This window comes from Scardinius erythrophthalmus (assembly GCF_964197995.2).
Source record: "Scardinius erythrophthalmus genome assembly, chromosome: 1".
NCBI classification, from domain to species: Eukaryota; Metazoa; Chordata; class Actinopteri; order Cypriniformes; family Leuciscidae; genus Scardinius; species Scardinius erythrophthalmus.
The window spans coordinates 52,387,210-52,413,641 of record NC_138221.1 but is presented as its reverse complement, the minus strand read 5'-3'; the positions used below and the strand labels follow the sequence as shown (position 1 = coordinate 52,413,641).

The following is a 26,432-nucleotide window of genomic DNA, read 5'->3' as shown; positions in this document are numbered from 1 at the left end:
TCTTTAAGATCACTAGATTTGAGGCTTTTGGTCATACCTAGGATATCCAGATCCACCAAAGGAGGGAGAGCACATTCACATTTAATACTTTTAATCTTACAGTTAAATCCGACCTCTAGTTTATAAACGCCAGAGGAGAACTGGCTCGGGGGCCAGAGCCTGAGGTTGAGCCTGGGTTCTCCCAAGGTTTTTTTTTCTCCATTAGGTCACCTGATGGAGTTTTTCGGTTCCTTGCCACTGTTGCCTTTGGCTTGCTCAGTTGGGGATATTTTTTTTTATTAAATTAATCAATCAATCAACAATACTATTGATCAGCATTACCAAACGTGGACATTTTCCACTAGAAACAAACATTGATGTACTATTTTAATTAATACTGTGAAGCTGCTTTGATACAATCTGTGTTGTGAAAAGCGCTATATAAATAAACTTGACTTGACTTGACTGATGTGAAAGCATAATCTGATCAGTCAAGATATTTATTAAACAAACATGGAAGATAATGTGTAGAACATTGTCAATGACTTGTGTTACAATATTTGCTGAAATCTGCTGAGCTTTCCACTACGATTTTCCATAATCAATATTTTAAATTGAGTCAATCAGCTCCATTTGTTTCCCATTACATACGAAGGAGATCATTTAACACGGGTTATTTTCTATGTGGTACCTTGGCAACGATCGAATCTCACAATTCCTAAAGAAACGTTATTCTCTAGAAACTTGAGAGGCTCTGGCATAAGCACTTAAGGCTATTAGTGGTGATTGCTGCATTGGAGACACGTGGGATTCTTGAGGATGGTTTAAATTGAATATCTTTTTGTCCATCTTTATCTCTGTGTTTTTTTCTTCATGCGTTTATGTTAGCTGCAGGGCACACTTGTATAATCAGAATGATTTTTTCTTTCTTTCAGGCCTTTTCCAGAATTTAGAGTTTTTCCTTAATCAAAACGGATCTCTGGGACCCAGCAGAGATTAAAACGTCCTTAATCCTCCCAGGAGACTTCCACATATATGTCTACTGCATTCAGGATACATTTTTTCACAGAAAGAAAATACATTTGGCCATGGCTGGACTGGCCATTGGGCATACCGGGCATTTTCCCGGTGGGCCGACGTGCTTTGAGAGATGATCTCATACTCATACATACTTTTTATTATTATTATTATTATTTTTTTTTTACGGCCCATAAAATTTGTACATCGGTGGCCCATTCGTTTTGTTTTGTTTTGCTTAATTGGCGGCGCTGGGTTTGTGCCGGTGTAATGCATTGGTCAAAAAAAGTCAGTGTTAGTTTTTTTTTTCTGACAGACCAGCCCATGAAACACGTAGATCAGCGGCCCATTGGCTCTTTTCTTGATTGACACTGGGCTGGCCCAATCACAACTTTAAACGAGTGAGCGAGCGTGCAGCAGTGTCACTGTGTATCTGTCAAAATAGTCAGCGAGATGGAGAAGAAACGCAAGGCATGTGCAGAGAAGTCGCCCCGAACCCCCCTAGAAGGACCGAGGTCCCACCACCATGGTTTTAACAAAAATCCTGTAACAAACACTTCTATATGCCAATGCAGCTTATAGCTTGTTTTAGGATTTATCACTGTGTAGTATAGTTCAACTGTATTAATAAATGTAAAATTTTTACTTATTTCATCTGTTAACTCTCACTCGTTCCTATACTCACTCATTACATGGCATTAGTGGTTTTAATGAATGGGAGTTGGTATGCATATAATTAAGGGCGTGCAAAATGCCCGGGCCGATTTTTTGTCCCAGTCCAGCCCTGCATTTGGCCAATAGAGGATCTAAACATCATGTGGCCATCTGTTTTACTAACCAATGACAGACTGTACATAGGTTGTGTTTGGTAAACCTGTTTTAAAGCAGGTTATTTTATTTTTACAGTTCTGTCTGGTTATGCTATAGTCACAGAAATTACATACTTTCACCTTTGAAATTCTGAATTTACTATTTGTAATTTATTATTAAAAACAGAATCGTTAGTGCATGATATCATGGCCAAATGTATTGCAGGGTCTGAAGTAATTTCACATGCTCAAAGCCTACACAAAATATTTTCTAGGAAATATCACAGTTATGCCCACTGGCTATAACACAGTTTTTCTGTTTCTGTTTACAGATTGTAAAAACCTGAGGTGTAAACTGACCTGTAGAGTTGGTGGGACTAGACGTCTGGTTCCATAGGATCAAAGTGCGAGCTGGGAAAGAAAAGAAAATCTTAGCATTATTTCCTGTACAGAAATATAAGTGCAGAGCTTCTTACACACAATACAATCTTATCCAGAACCTTTCTCCATTAATAGGTTTAATGATTTGCGACACCTTATATTGCTTGATAACTTGGTGGATGATGTCGATCCTTGCTGAAAGTGTGACATTTAAAAACACTCCCACATTATCTCGTTCTTTCGTCTCAAATTGCCTTCAGATTTAATTTACAGCACATATTTCTTGGTTTCTCACTGACAACTGATCGAAGCAGATGTCCCTATGTAAATAAAACAGGGTATACAAAAAGTTGATCTTGCAGGTAGGGCTGTTTGTAATCTAATCTAATATACTAATACACTGGGTATTATTTTTCAATGAAATCTTTCATCCTGCCCAGGCGGACCGCTGCTGCCTCAACCCGTCCAACGGCCACAGACCCTCAGTCTGCTCATCGCCGAGGTCGACCTCCTGCGGCATCCTCCGCTCCCGCTAAGCCACCGCAGCAGCCATCACCCAAGCCTCAGCGTGGAGCAAGCCGCAGGAAGTCGGCCCCAACTGTCCAGGCCGCTGCCAAACCAAGAGGCAAGTGGAGGTGTAAACGACCCTGAGACAGGCGACCCAGAGGTGGATCAGACTGATCTTCAGGAGATGGTGAGCACGCCGCTCCTTCCCCCGGTGGAGGGCCGGGCGGAGAATCTTTTGTTCCTTTTCTTTTTGTTCCACCACTGGCCCCCACAATTTCAATAAAAGAGCAGTTTCTGAAACCTCTGGGTTCCAAGAGGGAGTGCATGGCGGTCGACGATGCAATGCCTTGTCACCCTCAAGCCCCTCTTTCATCGCCAGTGAGTGTTCCAGATACACTCAAGAGGCCTCCGCACACTCACTCTGCCCTTCGACGGAAGCAGGTAGGTGTTGCACCACACTCTCAGACTCTACTGCGGGCCGATATGCCGTCCGAGTTGGGTCCCTGCATTCCGCCACGCTGCCCCATCGCGGGTACGTCTGTGGTCCCGTTGGTCCTGCTTGCACTGTGTCTGGGAGCCTGGCTAGTGCTTCCCAGCCCGTCTCGCTGGCTTATCCGTACCATCAGACTCGGCTATGCGATTCAGTTCGCCCGGCACCCCCCAGCCTTCACCCTTGTTCTGGCGGACAATGCCCTTGTGCTCAGGGCAGAGATCGCAGTCCTACTGGCGAAGGACACGATCGAGCCGGTCCCTCCAGCCGATATGAAGACCGGCTTCTACAGCCCATACTTCCTTGTACCCAACAAAGTTGATGGGTTATGACCAATCTTGCACCTGTGTGTCCTGAACCGGTCCCTTCACAGGCTGCTGTTCAAGATGCTTTCGCATTCTCAACTACCTTGACGACCCAAGCCCAGTCGAGAGAGCAGTTGTGCGAACACAGGGACATGGTGCTTAGTCACCTCAGCAAACTCTTAGAGTCTCTTAGGAGATCAGAGGATCTCTTTTCTCGGTAGGGAGCTGGACTCGATCAACATGACAGCGCAACATGACAGTGCCCGTGTCCATTCAGTATTGAACTACGTGAGTTCACTCAGACGCAGAACAGCGAAACAACTGAAACTTTTTCAGAGGCTCCTGGGGCATATGGCATCTGCAGCCGCGCTATCGCCGCTCGGATTGCTTCATATGAGGCCACTCCAACACTGGCTCCACGATAGAGTCCCAAGATGGGCATGGCAGAGCGGGTCGTGTCGGGTCTAAATTACCCCGCACTGTCGCCAAACTCTCAGCTTGTGGTCGGACCCTTAGTTCCTGCGGGCAGGTGTTCCCTTAGATCAAGTGTCCAGGCATTCTATGGTCGCCGCAGATGCCTCTGCCACCGGCTGGGGGGCCACGTACAACGGGCATGCAGCTTCAGGTCTGTGGGCGGGGCCTCAACTGCATTGGCACATCAATTGCCTCGAGATGTTAGCAGTACATCTTGCACTGGGCTGCTTCAAATGCTGCTTGCGCCATTGCGTACATCAACCTTCTACACTCCCGCCATATGTCATAACTCGCCCGCCATCTCCTCCTTTGGAGTCAGAAGCATCTGAGGTTGCATCGTGACATTTATATTACTGGAACTAGCTGACGACGAGCTTTCACGGAAGCAGGTGCTACCGGGAGAATGACGACTCCATCCCCAGGTGGTCCAGCTGATATGGATGCGCTTTGGGAACGTACAGGTAGATCTGTTTGCCGCTCTGGACACGTCCCACTGCCAGTTGTTCTTCTCCCTGACCGAGACATGGACACAATGGCACACAGCTGGCCCCGGGACCTACGCAAGTATGCGTTTCCCCCAGTGAGTCTTCTTGCACATACCCTGTGCAAAGTCAGGGAGGACGAGGAACAGGTCTTGCTTGTTGCACCGTATTGGCCCAACTGGACCTGGTTCCCAGAACTAGTGCTCCTCGCGACAGCCCCTCCCTGGTCCATTCCTCTGAGAGAGGACCTGCTCTCTCAGAGACGGGGCACCCTATGGCACCTGCATCCAGACCTCTGGAAACTCCATGTCTTGTCCCTGGACGGGACGCGGAGGTTCTAGGTGACCTACCCCAGGCGGTAGTCGACACCATAACTTCCGCTAGAGCCCCCTCTATGAGGCGCCTCTATGCGTTGAAGTGGAACCTGTTCGTTGAGTGGTGTTCTTCTCACCAGGAGAACCACCGAACTTGCTCGATCAGGGCTGTGCTTTCCTTCCTGCAAGATGGGTTGGAGAGAAGGCTGTCTCCCTCCACCCTTAAAGTGTATGTTGCCGCTATCGCCACACATCACGATGCAGGTGAGGGAAAAGTCACTGGGAAAGCGCGACCTGATCGTCAGGTTCCTAAGAGGGGCGAGGAGATTAAATCCTATCACCCCTATACCCTCTTGGGATTTGTCTCTGGTCCTTTCGGCTCTTCAGAGACCACCCTTTGAGCATTTGCAATCAGCCGAGTTAAAAATTCTGTCCTGTTTGCATTGGCCTCCATCAAGAGGGTAGGGGACCTGCATGCATTTTCGGTCGACGAATCGTGCCTGGAATTCGGCCGGCTATCTCTCACGTGATCCTGTGACACCGGCCCGGATACGTGCCCAAGGTTCCTACCACTCCCTTCCAGGACCAGGTGGTGAACCTGCAAGTGCTGCCTTCGTATGTTCCTTGTCTGGTGTTGTCCTTTGTTCGATGTTTTGTTGATGTTCTCTGTTCTGCTCTTTCGTTGTTATTATTTTTATAAAGTTCTTCTGCACATGGATCCTGCCTTCGCTCATCTCTGAGAGCACTCTGTGTTCCATAGTGACTCTCTTTATAAGTGAGTCACTGTCTCATTCACTTAACTGATTAATTCAAAAACACTGATTCACATATTTGGATCATCTGCTCTATTTCTTTTGTGATATTGTTTATTTAATCACGCGTTCACCATTGTGAAAATTCAAGTTAAAGAATATTTTTTACCAGAGCAATTAAAGCTTGAAGTACAACATGAATGCAATGGTTTGTGTTTGTGAATCTTGATTGTTTTATTTCCCAAAGTTGAATTATACTGTTTATTTGAAGCTGTATCTTTAAAACAGTGCTGGAAGCACCCAACCAGAATAAAAAAGCTTGAACTAGAAATTCATTGAGGTCTAAGCTGGTCTTTTCAGCAGAGATGTGAACAAAGCCACTGAGCAACAATAAAATTCATTGTTGTTGTTTTCATCAGATCTTTGTGCATCTGCAGTCAAAATGTTGTTTACAAGGTCTCATAAATTGTAAACATAGATTTTGGATGTTTAAAGCAAATACAAATAGACAATGTGAAAAAAAAAAAGTAAAAAACTTTTTAACAGTACAATATTGCCTCTATTTGCCTATCAATCCTTTGCCTATCAATACATGGTTGAATTTGTTTCTCTATTCACCCTCCTGTCCGCTGTTCAGCAAGATAAAACAAGCACACATCTATTAATCTTCTACTCCACAAATACGATGGACAGTTCGGCTGGAGCAGAACACACTGGTCCTAATAACCCACACTAGCATGTCACAGTGTCTGCTCATCCTCTGGCCCGGAAATAACAGGTGAGTGGACAGGGATATCCATGCTGAATAATTCATAAAGGATATGAGCAGCTCTGCTCTCAGTTTCTTTTCAAATCGCAGAAACGGATGTGCAAAACAATGAATTCTCATTATCGTGCTGTAAACATATTGATTTGAAAATTAGGTTCCACCCTACAGAATGAAGTTTGTTTATTTGGCAGCACAATGAGGGACATTTCTGTTTCTGCAAACGTAATTTATCCTAACATCCATGTTTGTGTTTATGTCAGAGATTTTATGGGAACATTACGCCTCTTAGGAAATAAAAGCGTATGATCTTGGTGTGCTTTATACAAGCTACATCTTTATGCACATCTCTCAAGAAAAAAAAAAAAAAATTGGATATTGGATGTGATACTTGGAAAAACTACATTGATAGTTTGAAGTTTACTTTCATAAATTTCTCAATACATCTGCTGATCTGAGAAGCTGGGAAAAAAAAACATGATAATGGGCACAGATCAAATACATTTATATTCCTATCTACAATTTATGGCTAGATGATATAGCTAAAACAATAGTATCAAATGTTTTACTCACAACATTTTATTTAAAAAATGTTGTAAAAGGAAAATACAAAACAATGTTTTTTCATACTGTTTTCCACTAAATGACAAAGAAAATGGTAAGCTGTTTTATAATTTAATTACATTATTTTACAACAATAATTTGTAATAAACAGCAATATTTACATTACATTATTTATTTTACTCAAAACGCAAACATACAAGTTTTGAATCAATTAATTCAAACACACATCTCGAACTGATTCTCAGCTTTTAAACAATGCTGAAGCACTTAATCAGAACTTGAAAAGGAGAGTTACTGAATGCACGTCCTTCAAAATGTGTTTTGTACTGAAAACCCGAAAACAAGATGTTCAGCCCCCACTATGTTGTTTATGTTTGAGGTCAAACTACATGTGATATCGGTGCCAGAATGATGCTGAGTGAAGACACCCACGGCTCACAGTGTGAACAGACAGAAATGTTTGTGTGCAGATGTATTTGTGTTTCTGTTTTTTCTGTTTGTGTGTATATGAGAGAAGGAATTACGAGTGTTCACAGAACAGGCTAAACGTATTTGCGGTCACATGTTCAGCATTTGATTTACTTTAAAACAAGCATACATAATTTATTATGCATGAAGTGGACTGCACTTGCGATACGTGTAATTAAAATACATAAATGTGAAGGGTTAGCATTTAAAAGAACTCAAGATGAATTTTGCAAAGTGACATCCTAATAATAAAAATAAAGTATTTTCACAAAAAAATAAACAAACAATATCTTTCTTATTTACTTATTTTAAACACTGTATTCAATGTTTTCATCTGCCACAATAACGTAATGTCTTAAATTACAGGACTGGACAGGATGGAATAGTCATTCAAATGTTCAAATTAAAAAAACGAAATTTAATTGCACTTCATTTGATAAAGTAATCAACATAGTGTATTTCAATAGCAATTGTTTTATGTAATATTTACTATGATTTAAAATTTGACTGACAGACTGATCATTCTATGACTAGCTGATAAGTCTCAAATTAGTGCTTCTCTAGTAATGGCTGAAGTCATTGTAAGCATTTGAGGTTTTTGTCATTTCATTAATTTCAGCTGTCAAATTCAAATTAGGGGTGTACGATATCACGATTTTTGATCGTGGACGATTCAAATGTCTCCATGATCTGCTTTTGAAGAAATACCGTAATATCGTGCCACAGTGCTTTCTATCAGTTCTGGCGCCTTTGTCTCAAACATACTGTACAACGCGACGTACAGTAGCTTATACACATCAGACGTTAATACAGAGTTAGGGGACACTGCAATTCACTAAAGTTCATTATTTGCATCATGTGCTTTTAAAGCCTTGCCGATTAAACATTTCATTTGCGTGCTGATGCTGTTCTAACGTGCGCTTTTCTGACACGCGAAGCTCACAGGAACTAACAGCCTGTCAAACAGCGCCTGGTTACTGGATTAAGTTATCTTTAGAGTCTCATTACACTAATACTGTCAAATACACACAAGGTTTACATAAACAGAGTTGGTTATGTCTAAAGTGAAAGCAAACATTTGAGAGAAAATCTGGTGCATGTGTTATGCGAATATATTAGATGCGTCGCGTGCCGGTCTGAAAGCCACAGTAGCCTAACAGTAAACATGCTGCCACTTGTCCTTAAAGGGACAGTTCACCAAAACAATTAAATTCTGTCATTATTTACTCACTCTAATGTTGTTTCAAACCTGTATTAATTTCTTTCAGTGCTGAACAAGGCAGAAATCTTTTTTTCAAGGCCCTGGAAAGTTTTGGAAAATAAATCGAAACAGGTCCTTGAAAGTGCTTGAATTTATTTTGTGCAAGAAGTTTTGCATATTATTCCCTATGGTCCGCTAATGTGTTATTTCACCAACACTTTGTGGCCTATGCATACTAGCTTGCTTGACTTCCGTTAGTTAAGCACATTACGTTAAGTGTTTCCCGCGTGAGGTACTTTGTGTTGAATGTTGCCATGACGTTCACTCGCTCAAGAAACTAAGATGGTACCTCAACGTTTGTTTTTGGACACAACAAATGTGTCCCCACATTAAGTCCTTGAATTTGAGGGTATTGGGCCTGGAAAGTCCTTGAAAGGTCCTTGAATTTGAAGTTAACCAAGGTGTGGGAACCCTGCTGGTCCCCATTGACTTCCATAGGAGAAAAAACTATACACTGGGGACCAGCAACTGTTACCCACAGTAATGGTTACCCACATTCTTCAAAATAACTTTTCACGAATTAACACTTATGTCAGATGGAATAAAATTGTATTTGGCGTGCTGTCCGAGGAGAGGGCTCCGGGCTCGGTATTCGGCCCAAACCCAGAGTACTCCCCCTGTATTCCAGGCTGTAAAAGAATGAGCCAAGAGTGAGGAGTCGGGGTGGTGGAGGGATGCTGAAAAACTGTCAAGGAATGTTAGGTGAGTTGACAGAGTGAATATATATATGCTTCTCATGCTGATAGGGTAGACATAGTAAATGTTTGATGACAAGTAGATTGGATTGATTATTTGAACGTGCTCCTCCCGAACTTTGTTTATAAAACATCATTTATTTTCAATAGAAGAAAGAAACTTATTTGGGTTTAAAACAACTTGAGAGAGTAAATTATGACAATTTTCATTTTTGGGGGAACTATCCCTTTAGTGTTAATAAAACAACAAAACACAAAGAGAATATCACTCACTGACTGAGAACTTTAGCTTTAATAAGAATCAATGTAAAATTTATACAGTGAAGTCTATGTAGGGTTTTAATTTAATGTTTGTTCATTTAATTACTTTCTTCAATGCTACTGCTAAATTTTATTTGTATATTAAAGGGGGGGTACAATGGTGTTTCATGTATTCAGAGTTGTTTACAGTGTTAAAGAGATGGATTCTCATGCTTAACATGGCCAAAGTTTTTTAAAAATATTTTGGACGAATAACGGAGTTGGTACAAGTTTCGGCTGTTTTATTTTTTGACCGTGGATCTAATGACGTAGACCAGAGTGGAACTCCTTATATGAGCATTTCTCCCGGAAAAGCGCGACCGCGCACCTCAACGCGCTTCAACAGGAAATCATCGGCAGCGCTGCATAGTGTCTCCAAAGTGTTTTTGGTGAGGGAAAGCTTCCCAAAGAACCCAGCGTTAGGAACAGTGGATGCAGAAACGAGTTGTGTAGACTGTTTGTTCCCTGCATTTCGACGATGAATGCTTTATAAACAAAGCCCAGATCGACGGATTCTCTCTATGGCTCTGGCTTCGCCCACACGGCCCGCCTCCAGACGCTCGTTTTTTTCCGGAAAGACTCGGTACAGCCTATTTTCTCTTATAAATATAATAAAACTAAAAGACTTTTTGGAGATATGAAGGATGCAATACTACTCTATAGGTACTCAAGATTAACAGGAGATTGAGTGAAAATGAGCATTTCACCCCCCCCTTTAAGTTGTGTAATGTGTAGGCCTATCTTTATTTTTGTAATAACAAAGAAAATAACGAAAAAGACCTTTATCTTCGCCACTTTTGCCTAAATGTCTGCCATTCTTTTTTATTTTAAATTTTGTTACCTAAGGCTTTGTTTTTAAAATAGGGACACTAGTTTGGCTGTAATGCTCAGTCACTTGCAAAATAGTAAAACCAACTTAAAAAAAAAAAAAAAAAAAAAACGTGAATCGTGATGTTCCTGAAAAAATCGTGATATGATATTTTTGCCATATCGCCCACCCCTAATTCAAATAATGCTTCCTATCCAACAATCCTCTTGAGATCAGCAATCCATGACAAAGCTCTTGACCCATCCTGATATAAACACAAACAGCCCCTTGTAAAACAAGCAGTGTTCAAAGGTCAGCTTGTTAAATGACTCTTAAACTTCTCTTCGTCAAGACTCTCAATTAGTATCACTAAGGTTACCACAGACACACAAAGCAAATAAATCCAGTTAGTCAGAAACGCTTGATTAGCCCATTTCACCTTAAAACACAGTCCTTTTTCCAGCTGATGCTGCCAGTGAGGGACCGTCAACATGGGTGTTGTTTTCTGCAGGTTACTGTGAAGTGTTTACAGCTAATTAAAGAACTAGATGGCACAGAACTCTACGTTTACAAACTTTTACCAAATAACCTACCAAGACAAAGATCCAATAGAATAGCAAAGCCAATGATATGGTTTCTGGTACAGCATAAACACGACACATCCATCCCTCATCTGTCCCTAAAGATGGCATAATTTTAAAATAAATTTTCTTTGAGAGTTAAGGTCCACGTATTTTGGACTGTATGACACTCATTCCAGACTCAGATATTCAAGAGACCTTTCTATCTTGTTCAGAAAGCCTCCGATAGCAACTAGGAGAGGAAGTAACATTCAACATCACCTGTCTCTTTTCGTCGATACTGAGCGTGACAGATGGGTTAAAGGTATTACTCGGCATTTCATAATCGTCCCCACAGAGACCAGCAATCCCTAAACAGGCACACCCCTGGCCTGGTTTCCTTCCTTGCAATGCAGAACACTCAATATTAAATCTATGACTAGCACATCCATTAAGAACTTTTCATTTTCAGCTCAGATAGCCAATGTGAGTGTTTTTTTTTTTTATCCAGTAAAATTACACAACATTGACTCAATGTGAGTCTGCAATTGTTGCACTGGCACCAGCAGGCTTTGTTGCCGCAGCTGTGCTGGATATTAGTGGTTAAATTCTTCAAGACTTGTGTAATTATATTATCACTTGGTCGAGCCGGCCAGTGTAAGGCTCTGATTTTACAGGCGTTCAGGACAGATTAATTATGCGTTAAATGATGAGCGATGTTTAGTCCTGGAAAATCTTAGCTAAAATCGCTCAGTTTTATTGCAGTGTTAATGCTGCACAAAGAAATACGACTGTAAGATGATTCAGATATTTGACAACTGCAAATAATTACCAACACACTATTGACTCGATGAATGGTTGTATGACCCTGTACACATATATAGTTCTGTGGTGTAAACTTGATCCATTAATCTGTCTGTATTGTCTGTATTTAAGAGGAAAGCCACTCCAACAGCATTATGTGAGAGATTTACTCTTTGAAGTTTTAAGGATGGAACGCTTGCCAGATTTCACACCAGATTGGTTACACCTGAATATCTAAACAGGATCAACTTTTCAGTACCCGCTACTGCAAGAAGTCAACATCTATAATATTTTAGGTAAAGAGTGTCTAAATAGGTCTGCAAGACTATTGCTCTCCATAGTGAAGAAGAGAAAATAGAAGGGAAGTTAGGAAGTGGGCAAATGGCAGGCAAACAGCACTGGTAGGGCCAGGGCAGAGGCAGAAGGGACCAGAGCAGAGACGGAAGCAGAAGCAGCAAGGCAGGAACCTCCAGCAGGATGGTCAGGATGAAGGTCAACGGCAGAGATGATGGAGGGGGAGCCATGAGGATCCAGGGAGACGACTGACTGAAATGGAGCTGTTAGTGGAGATACAGGTGAAGTCGCGGGACTGTAGGGACGATGATGAAGGTCCTGGAGGGAAGGGCAGAGCTGCAGCGACAATACAGGCAGAGGTGAACAGACAGGCTTCACAGGAGAACACAAGAATGAACAACATGAATGGCCCTTCTGGCCTACGAGAAACAGGCAGGAAACTAGATTCATACAAAACAGGCAGAGGAGATGGGAGCGGGAGGCATGGTGGGAATTCACATTCTAAAATGTCAGTGCTGTGTGCAGGAAGAGGCTCGGTGCAGGAAACAGAAACAGGCAGGATGCATTCACTCTCTAAGTTTATATGCAGTGATTCGCCAGCCACGGTTGAGGGGGTGAGGCTCCACGACATCCCTCAAACTTCACCAGTAAATCCACTGGCACGGGCGATGTTGCCAACTCACACACCTGGTCAGACGAACTGTCGGGCTCAGGCTCTGGGATGATCCATTGCTCAGTCCATGATGCTGGCGCTTCGATCGTGGCACATCTGGGCACATGCTTTGTCATTGCTGGGCTGGTGGCTGGCACTCTGCTTTCCTCCCAGCTCTTGCAGATTGTGATTGGGGAACCGTCGTGGAGGAGTACCTACTCCATATATTTCTTAAAGCTCCCCAGAGTCTCATCTCCAGGCAGACACGCCCTGGTCTTCTCATTAAGGCACGCCCGAAAAAAACACACGCAGACTGGTGTCGTCATAGTTGACTAGATGTTGTAAATCCAGGAAAGCCCACGTGTGTGTTTCTAGGGACTGTTTCCCCTGCGAGAGCAGGAGGATTCTGACTGCCGCTAGATCCATAAATAGGGTCTGTTAATCTGTCACGACTGATGAACCAAGATGAAATGGATCTAAACACAACCATTTTATTTAACAGAACCCTCAGGACCAAACTTGAGGCAGGAACAGAACAGCCAAGCACAACATAACAATAACGGACAATTGAACTGAACACAACACTGAGCTTAAATAGACAAAACTAATCAATTAACAGAATTAACATCAGATGTGACGGATAATAAAGCAAAAGAAACATGGAAAACAACAGAAACACAGAAAGCACATCCCACAAACAGAAATAAAACCAGAAGATCCCTAACAGCTTTGGTAATAACTGAACCAAATTTTATTCATTCTGAATTTTATGCTTGCAGCAAAGTTAAGCGAATTTAAATATATCTATGGGAAAATGCTGGTTATTATTCAGGAGAAACACCTGTATTCCAAGAACAGGAACAATAATTTAAGTAATTCACAACATATTTACATGTGGCTGTCAATCACAAAATGTTGCAGTGTGTACAAGGCCATAGTTAATTTCAGGTCTCTTTTCTCTGAAACAAGCATCCTCTGTGCCAAATTCGAGCAGATACAATTTTTTAAATGGCATTATTGCATATTGGCATATTATCAAATGGCAGTGGTTTTTGTTACTGTTAATTACCGTTGGTATGGTCTGCAATCAAAAGTTGTCCCGAGATCAAATTATGTGGGGCATGCTGTCTGCATTAGGTTTTTTTGCTCTTCACTCTGGCTCAATGTTATCTTTTGTCTTATTTTTTGCCTATTTTTATTTTCCTCTCAAGAGTTGATCCTTAAATGAAACATAATGGAGAGCACAGCTATAAATAAGCAACCGTAAAGAAATTTTCTCTGTACAATGTACAAAACACAACACGTAAACAGAGTTTATGCTGCATTTTACTGTTTAAACTTTAGTTGCAGAAAATTTGTATACAGAAAATCTGTTACTTCATCCCCTTAGTGTTTCACACCAATTCACACTCGCTAATCCATTGCAAAGCCCTGAACACAGACAGATCTGTGGTGTATTCTAGCATGCATTAGTTCTCTATATACCCTTGCTTCAACTGCAAACCAAAATAAACCCCAGTAAGTCTTGGGCTTTACAAAGCAGCACAGAAACAACCAACTGAATCCAGCCACCACAACTTTCATCTCCTTATATTGCCTTTTCTTAGCACATGAAGTTTCGTCTGCACTGAAAAGTGAATGTCACATAGGGCTATCCCATGACCATGGGATAACAATCAATAAATCTTGCTGCACCCTGTATGTCCCCTTTCGTTATGGAAAAATGTGTTCTGAGTTCAGAATATAAAAGCATTAAATCAGGGCTACTCAACTTTAGAGAGCTCAGGGGCCACAAAACCGGATCCTTTTAGCCACAAGGGCCTCACTCCTATTTATGTCTAGTTCAGTCATGAAACTCTAGAGGGAGCTTTACATGCAATCTGCAAGGAATCACATCATTACCAAAAGCGCAAGCTGATTGGCCTCTCATGTTTTACATGATACAAGGAGTTAATTAAGCATAAGCAAAGCTAGCATGAGAATATGCATTTTGAGTCGATGACAGCAACAGCAGTAAATACACCTGTTCAAAATAATGTATGATGTTTTAAAGTTGCCTATGATACAAATTAAGCATGTAAGCAAGCTAGCATGATAATATGCATTTTAAGTTGGTAGCAGCAGCAGTTAATACACCTGTTCAAAATCATATTTGATGTTTTAAAGTTGCGTATGATACAAGGAGTGTATAATTAAGCATATAAGCAAGCTAGCATAATAACATGCATTTTGCGTCAAAAATAATAACAGCAGCTGTAGGAAGACAACCTTTCTTTCTGCGAGGTTATAGGCAAGCTTGCATGAGAACCCATTTTAAGTGAAATTCGTTTTGTTTTTGTTTTGTTTTTATGAAGAATGTTCAGCAGTACATATCTTGGCGATATATCTGCTTGTTTGGAGGACTGTATTGTCCTATTGTCTTCCTATAGTATCTGTGTGAGGATTATGTCTATTAATGCACCAGCATGTTTTGCGTACTCTTGGCACCAGGCATGAGTGTTGTCTTGTATTGTGTAATTCTTCTTGTTCCTACTTTGTTGGGGATCTACTCCACCAAGACCAAATACATTAATTGCTATATTCAATAATATGCTGGGCCCTTTACATTCAATTTGCAAGCAATCACATTACTGCATGGCACGAGCTGATCGGCCTCTGTTGATCCTGCAGTCTAGCTCAACATTTAAATAGTCTGGTTCATTGATTGCTGTAAGCTAGTCCTTCAACATGCCATCAGTTCCTTTGAAATCCACCACCTCCCCCAGCTCCACCTGCCTAGATCTGCTACAGGATTTATGTATACATGCAGCAGCAGCAGCATATCTTACATGCTCACAGCAGTGTGACTATATAACTAGCAATAATCAACAGCAGCGGAAACAGCGTAGCAGATCTAGAATGCCAAGACCAAATACATTAACATTGCCATATTTAATAACATGCTAAAACTATTCTGAGAGTAGTCTTGATTTAAATAGTATTATTTTATATTAAAGGGAAAGTTTAATTTAAAAAAAAAAATCTGTCATCATTTACTCACACTCATGTCATGAAAAAATTAAAAAAGAAAGCCGTACAGGTTTTAAAACAACATGAATAAAGACCCAAATCTCCTGGAAATGTGTTCAGTAAAGGTTCTCGAAGTCAACAGAATCCGTTTTCAGATGTACTGTGATATGCAGCTTAACCACAAATCCCATCAGCCGGCATGACACTTTATCAATACCTCAAAAGGGAGACCATTAACACCAGAGGCCATTAAGTTGACTCGCGAAACTGATCTATGACCACACTTCCCCAAACCTTAGCCCTTACATACCACCAAGCAAAATTGGTTTCAGATCAGTTATGGAGACTTACCTGTAAGATTTGTGGAGAGTAGGAGCAGAGCGTCGCAGGTCAGGTCAGCTGTTGCCCTGGAGATTAGTGTAATCCAGATGGTCAACACCTGCAACGGTGGTGCAAAAAAAAGAAAATTTGTGGGGGGACAACAAAAGTGTGGCTTTAGCATCCATCTGGACATCTAGCAAGACACGGCATATGGAATAGTAAAGCAGGTCAACATCTGTCTTATGATAATGCAGGTGCGCTCGGGTACACAGATGTGCTTCTGAAGTCAAACACTAGCTAGACTGACATTTAAGACGTGCAACTTTACTTTCTTACTGCAGCTGAGTGATAGGGACAAAAACATTATCACAATATTTTATCATTTGATACTGCTATTTATCACAACAGTCATTTCACACCATTAAAGTGGAAGAAAATACATTCCACAAGTAAAGTCTTCATAGAATAAGCTAATTTTATTTATTTATGTATAAATTAGGGCCCCATGAAATCAGTTGTATTCTTTCCAAAATTGTGTGTTTTCCTTTTTTTAAATTCAATACAAGTGTGTCATTAAAATGAAATTAAAATTAAAATTAATTAAGGCATTACACTTTAACACTTTAATATAATATTAATATATATATAGGACAACTTTGATGAACTTTTTGATCCACTTGAAATGTTGACTACTATATATATATATATATATATATATATATATATATATATATATATATATAAAATCAAATGAAAATATGTAAATTCATTTGCATTTCTGATTTTGTCAAATAAGGTGCTGCACAATAGAACAATATACTGTATAAAAACATGGAAAATATGAATAAAAATGTATTGGTTGTATGATGTTCCTTAAAAAAAAAAAATATATATATATATATATATATATATATATATATATATATATATATATATATATATATATATATATATATATATATATATATATATATATATATATATATTATTTTTGTTGATATTGATGTATTGCCCTTCCCTAACTGTATGTTTCTTGGACTTTAAAAGACTACATTTCAGTCAGACTTAAACAGTAATTCATCTTTTAAAACTGTAATGTAAACCCTTCATTCCAACTGATTTCAGACCAGTTTTTTTTTTTTTTAAGTCAGACTAAACCGTGACAAATATCTACTACAATGTTGAGTCTGATGTTTAATATATTTATACACAATATTTGTGACTCAGTTACTTATTTTATGTGTATTTTTAAAAGGGATAGCTCTCATTCTTCTAAACAACGTAGTACTCATTTTTTCTTCATGTTTCATTTTCCTGTTATTTCATTTATCTCATACTAAAATTCTTTTCAGCACTGATTTAAAAGATTTAAGATTTAATGTGCAGGAGAACAGGGCTTTCATTTCAAAATTACGTTCAGGAAATGAGAGGGAAAATCACAGATGTGACCCTTGTGCCCTAACATCAAGCTGGCTAAATGATTCCCTGTAACTGAACTAAATGCATTTTATATTTTTTTCAAGCAGAATCCATTAGACATATTTAACTTAACCACAGCTTTAAGACTAATGGCTCTTTGAACGGCAAGAGAGACGGAGAGATTCTGCCCATGTTTGATTTGCTGTTATGAGACTCTCTAATTCATAGCCCTGGAAAAAGAGGTGTCGAAGAAAGCAAATACCCTTAACAGCATACAAAGAAAACACACACACACACACACACACACACACACACACACACACACACACACACACACACACACACACACACACACACACACAAACACACACACACACACACACATACACACACACACACACACACACACACACAAAGAATAGGGATAAATGAAGTGATATCACTTTCTTAAAATAGAAAGGGACAGCAGCCCATGACTGAATCCAATACACTGCCCTTCCATTCTAAGAGGGATAAAGTGCGCAAAGGCCCCGCATGATCACATGACCTCGAAAAGCTTTCAGGTCGAGCTGGATGATCCATCCACACCCCATAATGAAACCATGAAAATTTACACCATCACCACAAACACACTATGTCAACGGAAAGCCGCATTTTCTTGCAGAGTGAGGACAGCTTAGCACTAAAATTTTTACTAGCTGTTTAAAAATGACTGAAAGTTCCCAGTGGCATGAGGTGAACAGCCTGCCTTCTGCTGTCTACTGTTCTCTGACCTCAGTCACATGAGGACAGGTTTACAGAGTTCAGTGTTGATAGCTCTAAAGACCGTCTGCAGCACATACTCAAACTAGCGAGGGATTGAGGAGGGAAAAACGGAAGAAATACAGCCCCTGGTGTATTTTATGAGCTGGCAGACTAACACTCATCTCGCTGGTCGGCTGCTGGCTCACTCGACAGTAATCTTCTTGAAGCCTTGAACTGCCTTTTCCTCAGGTCCTTCCAGAAACATCCCAAACGCTCTTGCTATTTTTTTCTGGCTGTCCCAATCCATTTTCTGTCTCTTTCACAGACCTCATCCTGGCTCGCTTGTTCCACAAGGGTGCTGAAGGCTGGCTTTGTGTCGAGGGACGGTTGTGCCTTCAGACTTTCCTGTCACTTGGAACAGTTTCACTTCATCACCCTCAGCCACCACCACTGTAGGGCCATTGTAGAACCCATGTGCTGGACAGACAGGATTATCCATGAGGGCTTCAACCCATACTGTACACACACAATAGCTTGACAAACCACTAGAGAGCTTCATGCTGACATGACCAGCAGGGGAGTAACTAATCAAAACTAATGATGCTACTAATTTAACTACATATTTCAGTAATAGTGTAACTTGTCCAGTAACAATCCTTCACTTTTTAAGCATTTAGAATCTGATTCATTTTAGCAATTCAGTCATTTAAGTGAAACATTAAATGAACTCATTCAAACAAAGGACTCACTGACTTCCTGCCAAGATGCCAGCCTAGATAAAAAAATAATACTATTATATTTATTATTTTCAAAATAATATATTTAGTTAAATGCTGCTGTTTATCCGTGTTCTATTTAACTCTTTACTTATATTTTACCCATTTGTATTAGGAAGCTATGTTGCTCAGAGGTCCTCACACCTTGTTTAACGCGGGTCTCGCGATCACAAGCTCGCCAGCTTCGGTCACCAAACAGAGGTAATTGCCATATACCTAAGATCGGTCGCATTCACGCTTACACAATCAAATATACTTTGGTATAGCCCCCGTGATTGCATACACTTGAAATTAAAGTAACGTTTACTTCAGTAGAGGTATGGCCACTACTACAGATATAAGTCAACCAACTTTTCTTGTCTTATAATAGCTTTGGATTGGCCACGTACACTTATCTAAAGTAACATTAAATTAAAACAGTGGTAAGACACACCCAGATTAAGGTTGGTCAAGCAGCACTTTTGCTGCCCTAAAAACGTACACTTGAATTAGTGCCAAATATTAGTCGTCACTAATCTGACGCAAAACTTGCAGTAACATACGAATCCGTTTAATCTACTTGGGAAAACAATTTCAGAGTCAGTCGGAATAAAATCAAATGTAACAATTTATTATGTCAGGTAAATGTATCATGCCAATTTCATAATCAGTTCAAAGATAATAAATACAAAACATAAAATGCTCTGGAATAATGAGAGAAGATGCAAACCTGACATTATAAAATACATGATATGGAGTGCCTGCATACACTCCGCATCACAGGCTAATTTGAGTTACAAAAAGTTACAGTTAACAAGACTTATTATCTTTTTGGTTAACTTCTGTGGGAATGAGACCTTTGTACCAGTCGCATTGAGACATTTCAAATTATATCAAACATGATAACTATTCATATTAAACCATATAGATTTTTGGGTGAATTCAGGTAGGGATGGGTGAAGGGAATGATGTGTAATTTGGGAGTGTGATCGTGTCTCGAATGGGGATGGTAATATAGCAAGAGAGTTCAAATGTTAATTTCCTTTGTTTTCTCAGAGAGTAGCCCTTTCTTCCAGTTCTTCCAGTTTCTTTAAAGCAATAGAAACCAAAACAAATAATATAATCAAAATTATCCAAAATATCAGTTCTCTAAATCAGTGGTTCCCAACAAGGGGGTCGCGGCCCACAAGGGGGCCTCAGCGAGCTCTGTGGGGGGTCGCGTCGTATTTTGAATAGTTTTGAGCAATGAGCATTAAATAAAAGTCCTTAACTTTTTTCTGTTCAAAATTAACAAAATGTATATAATGAGCAAGTTCATCATGAATCCATTTTCCAATCCGTGTTTTTGTCTTATCCTAAACCACTATGGTACACCTATGATAAGTGTTTACATTGGGACTATTTCACACTGGTTTGGATCGCTGCCGCTGCGGAGTAGCCTAGTACCTGCGTGACCCGTCATAGACGTACACAGAGAGAAGTAGTTCCGGCTACAATGTTCTTCCGAAAGACGCATTATTCTGTTAATAAACGCATGTTTATTATCACTCGTTATAGCGCCAAAAGCGTCAAAAATAAAGCCTCACAAATAACATGCAAGTATTGAGGTCCCAGACAGCAGTCATTTAGTAATAGCCTATACAGTATATATATATATATATATATATATATATATATATATATATATATATATATATATATATATTTTTTTTTTTTACCTACACCTACCTGAATATTTTTGTTATTGCATTTCAAATAGGGCCACTTTATAGGCTACTCCTAGGCTTACGTTTTTAAATTACAAAGGGCCTACTGATGTTTTTGTTATTGTATTTTCAATATTATAGGCTATTATTTGTTCATAAACATATCTGGTTGTAGTAAACATACTGTTTGCTTGAAAACAACATATTCTGTCATCCTTGCTGCAAGTTTACAAGAGCGATAATATCATTAAATGTGAACTTGTGAAGGGGGGCCCTAAAATATTTTCTTGGGAAAAAGGGGGTCTCAGACAAAAAAAGGTTGGGAACCACTGCTCTAAATAACCAAAACCTTTGACAAATTGATACATCTCAAAATACACCCGTCTGCACATTACCTAATATTTTCTTTAGCAAACCATGGTCAACCAGTTTCACCACACTGAGCATATCGGTTTGGCTGGCGAACTGCAGTGGCTAGATAAGCACCAAATTAGCTCTAGTAATCATAAACAAGCCATAACCAGTATATACATTCATGTAGGCCGAATGTGATCTTTTTAGCAAGGAGAACACCAGTGTATTTTGATCTCCTTCAAAAGAACGGTGCAAAACACACATTACTTTTCATTATCAAAACACCACAGTCTCCACAGGGACATCTCTCTGATGCTTCTCCTAAGAGACAAGATAGAACTGAACTAATGAAAAGGCATTAAGTCCAGAATTTAACCGTTGTTGTTCCAGTATATCTTCTCTACATGCTATAGGTGTGAAACTACTAAATCCCACTTCACATTTCAAACAAAGAACACTCTTTTACCTCATGGCCTTTGCCTCCCCAGCTAACAAAAATAAGTTGTCAGAACGTTTTGCTAACATTCCCATTAGGTTAGGAAACCATTATTTCAGAATGTTTTTTAAACATTGATATGTTTTTTTTTTTACGTTTTTTCTTGGTTAATGTGAACATTAAAGTAACATTCCATTCACTCATTTTGAAAAGGTTATTAAACGTTATTTCTGAATGTTTTTTAAACGTTGAAAACATCCAGTTTTAAAAAAAAAATGTATTAAGAACGTTTATTCTTGGTTTATGTGAACGTTACAAGAACATTCCATTCTATAATTTTGGAAATGTTATTTTTGAATGTTTTCTGGACATTCACGTCACCCTGAATGGATGACCCGTCCATCACCGGGCTTAACATCACAAGGACGTTCCATGAACGTTATTGTAAGAACGTTTTCACTCAGCATTATGAGAGCATCAGTCAAGTACAAATAACATCACAAGGACGTTCTAAAAACTTTGATCTAAGAACGTTTTTCTCTCAACGTTACGAGAATGTATTTTAACTCTATAAACATTATAAGAACGTTCCAGAAACATTATTTCAGGAAAGTTTTTTTACTAACATTTACATAACTTTTACATAACGTTAGTGAAAGTTATGGGAACGTTCCCTGTTAGCTGGGTCGTTCTGTCTCTCTCAAGGAACTCTTGAGATTGACCTCGAAGGAACCCCCTTCTGCAAAGCAGAGGTGAGAACTCCCCTATCACGCATGTACGGGGCCGGTCCCTGAAGAATGGTGGACAAGGAAAGACTACTAATTGCCTGAGAAGAGCCAGAAATCTTTAGCAGAAACCTAGGTTTCCTTTCAATTTAGAGTCATAGAGTGGAATAATGTGGTGTTATTTCATGTCATTTAAAAAGAGCAAGGATGAAAAAGCTCTGATCTCTGATTATAAGACCTGAACAGATTAAATATATACTTTTATAATTGCCTAAAACAGTGCATCTCATTTTTTTTTATTTTTTTTACATATTCCACAAAAACCCTGTGAGGAAAGCTCAAGTACCCCTACATTGACCAAAAACATGTTCATTTTAATTCATACTGGACATCATTTAGTACTATCATTAATATTACTTAAGTGGCCATTATGATGATGATTCATTTTTAAACTGTACCTTATGTTTGTTTATCATTGTTTCAAAAAACAAAATAATAATACAAAAAGATAATAAAATAAAATGTGGATAAAAAAATAAAATAAAATAAAATATGGATCAATAATAAAATAAAATAAAATATGGATCAATAATAAAATTAAAAATAGATAAATAATAAAATAAAACAAACAAACAAATAATTAATTAATTACCGCAGGCTCACCAAGTCAGATGCTTGTGCTTGTGTATCACAAGTTTGGATAGTTCTGAGAACAATAATCTTTCCCAGAAAAAGAGATAACAGCAAATTATTGATTTGATAACTAGATAACAGAGGTCACAGTCAATTGCAAGCTTTGTGTGGTGAAATTTAATTACCAGGCATGAAATATCATCCACAGATCATATTATGACAAAAAGTATCATTCACTTTCTTTTCTTAAACACATGTGCGCACGCACGCACACACACACACGCACGCACGCACACACACACACACACACACACAAAATAGTTAAACCTATTGACAGCACATGTCATAATTTCCCCTGGCACATCCTAAAATGTAGCACTCTCTGGGGTATATGCTGTTAGATGCTTGGTTAAACCAGAAATGAGATGTGACAGAATCCCCCATGCTCTGGCACAGTATATAAACTATTTATGAGGAAATGATATATGAAAGATGGCATCTTATAGTAAATTTACCTAATGGCTCTTAACCGTTACTTTCCATCTCCCCATTGTGACTTGCAAATAGGATGTAAAGGAAATGCAATTTCAACTCCCACCCCTAGAACTGATCTGTATTCTAGCAGAACTTTATAAGACTGGCTCTTTAGAAGCCATTGTTGAGCAGCTTAGAGAAGATCAAATTCTATCCAGCATTGCCTGCATGTTTCTCCGAGGCAGGTCTATTTTGGGCAGAGAATCAAACATCTAATCCTCCTTACAGTCTGAGAGGATAAAGAAGCCACATTTTAACTAGCTATGTCCAAACTACACTGAACGATATCCACCTCTTTCCTTCTGATTCTGTCTTGCCATCTATCCCTGCTCTTTTTCTCCTCTCTCTATTTCCACCCTGTAGTTGCTCTTGATACTGAAATTCTTTAAATTCAATCCGACAGACTGTAAGCAATTGGAAAGGAAAGGTCTGGCACTGAGCTGTTGTGTGTGATACGACAAAGCATTTAGCAAACAATAACCATACTTGGTCACAAGTCTTTTATCGCTGCCACACAGAGGTAGCAGCTAATCGACTCAATCCATGTTTGCAAAAGCCAGGTCAGTGTGTCATTTTATTCATAAAAAAGTATTACATTTACAATAAACAGTGAAACTAACAGAGGCTGTGATTTTCATGAAAGACTTGGCTAAGACTTTCATCAAAGAATCCTGAAACATTTTTGTTGTTTCCACAAAAAAATGAAGCAGCACAACTTTTCAGCATTGCTAAAAATAAGAAATGTTTCTTGAGCACTAAATCATATGATTTGTGAAGGATCATGTGACAATGAAGACTGGAGTAATGATGCTGAAAATTTAGCTTTGTAATCACTGGAATAAATTACATTTTAATTTTAATATTGTAAAATAATTTTACAATATTACTGTTTTGCTCTATTTTTAATCAAATAAATGCAGCCTTATAAAGTTGAACATTCTTTCAAAAACATTAAAAAATCTTGCCCCAAACTTTTGAATGGTAGTGTACTGTCTATATGTTTGCTCTGCGACTGCAAATGGTTAGAATGTGGCAAACAATAGAATTGGAATGGTGATATAAATACAATGTTCCAAGTGCAGTTAATACATCAGCATTCCGGGAACTCTTGAACCCCTCTTTGTCCAATCAAATTAGTGGACTGAAACTAAACATTGTACAAAATCTTAATGACAAACCCTGGCACTAAGAAACTGGAGAAGCAACTGGCGAAATGTAGCCGACCGCTCTCCAGCATGCTATTGCTAAGAGGGAAATTAGCCTGGGGAAGATACTCAAAGAGCTAAGAGAATTCAGGAAGAAAAATAATGAAAAACCATTGAGGATTTTAACAATCCAAACAAGAGAATTGAGGAAACTGAAGGTCATATCGCGGATGCCAAGGAACAAATACAACTGACAGGAGAGGTGCTGTCTGAACTGTTAAAAATTCAGACTCAGCTCGAGGCTAGGCTAAAAGATCAAGAGGGCAAGTCTAGACGGGATAACATTTGAATTTATGGGGCCCTATCTTGTACCCAGACTTTGACTTTGACTTTGTACACCGATGCATGTATCATTCCTATTTTGCACCCGACGCACAGCAGACTTTTCCCTCCACAGACGCACGTTGGTAAATTAGGAAATGAACTTGCACTCCCGGGGGCAGTTCAGCAAAAAGAAGAGGCGTGTTCCGGCGCAAACGTTCCCTGATGCTATTTTGCAGTTCCAGAAAACAATTCCGCCACAGACCAGAAAAAAAAACCTAGTCTAAAGTCAGTGGCGCGTTATTCAGATGCTATTTTGAGGGCGCATGCTTGGCCATAATCAATGTAGCGTGTGCACAATACGCATACACTTTGATTCTCTACTCTACACAGACGCAGCAGTTCCCATTTTTGCAAACCATACATAATTACAAGGAAAAATATTCCACACAAGGGAAATCATTGTGGTGTCCATGAAGATGTGAAAAAATAGGCATAAATCTAGCTTACACATTTACCCAAATTATTATACGCCTGTTTAACCGAAGCTAATTTGGGTGGGTTTCTCCCATCCCAATACAATGTCACTTCTCTGTCTTTCACGGCCCTGACGAGAACGTCGGTCTCCTCGGCTGTGAACCGCTCCTGGCGTGCTCCTGGCAAATCCGCCATTATAGTAGCAATCTCCCATGGAACAAGTGCGTCTGCTTTTAAAGGGAATGTGAGATGACGCTCTGATTGGTTTATTTCACGTTACGCCCAAACCACACATGAGTAATGAAGCTACTTCAGACCAACCCATTTTAGATTTGCGTCAGGCGCAAGAATCATTTATCCCGCCGGCATAACAGCGCCGAGATCCGCCCACAAAGTTACTACAAAGATTCGGGTTAAAAGAATGAAGAATGAAGAATGAAAGAATTCCTCCCCCGGTGGAAAATCTTTTGTTCTCTTTTGTTTTTGTTCTGCTGTTGGCCTCAAAATCAGCGGAACCCAAATTCTCCGAAGTAAAAGAATGAAGTGCAATCGCACCCTCTGCTCATTATATACCCGCGCTGCGTGGCTGAATAGCTGATGCAAGTGACTGCACGCCAATGTGCATTTAGTTTCACTCAAAGTAGATTGGCCTCTCTAGCGAGATTCCTATTTGTCGGTCCGACGTACGACGAGAATGACCGACTGATAGGGAACTATTATATAGCTGCCCAATAGTTTACTAGTGCAATATGTGCAAAATATGGGCCACAGTAATAAAAAAAAAAAGTGAATTGCAAGACGCTCTAAAATTGGTCGTGTGCTTTTGATACAGACTTCAGCGCAAATACTCTAAACAAAACCTTTAAGAAATAGATTAAGAAAGGAGTTATATCATACTATTCTTACAAACATTTTTTTAACCTTTCAATAATTTAAGAATCGGTCCGGGTTGGGAAATAACGACTTGCAAAGATACTTTAAATAAGACACTACTTCTACTCAACAATGAACAAAAAGGGGAATTGGTAACAAAATGATTTTGTGAAGATTCTTGTCTGCATGTAAGGCTATACAACAATTAGTAAGGTATTTTATCACTGTCCTCAAAATCATAAATCAAAATCTACCTCCTATGTCAGAAATAAACTGGAGAAGGAAGGAAACATGATTA

At 39.4% G+C, this 26,432-nt stretch overlaps 1 protein-coding gene across 1 annotated transcript in view; it reads right to left on the bottom strand.

Annotated features, from left to right (window-relative positions):
• The window catches only part of crhr1 (corticotropin releasing hormone receptor 1), a 160,003-nt gene that overhangs the window by 81,974 nt on the left and 51,597 nt on the right, over window positions 1–26,432 (bottom strand). Inside the window, exons 2-3 of the mRNA XM_081386353.1 lie at window positions 16,043–16,130; window positions 2,166–2,216 (exon numbers count right to left, since the gene is read on the bottom strand). Of these exons, the coding sequence (XP_081242479.1) occupies window positions 2,166–2,216; window positions 16,043–16,130 (139 nt within the window). The remainder of the gene's footprint in view (window positions 1–2,165; window positions 2,217–16,042; window positions 16,131–26,432) is intronic.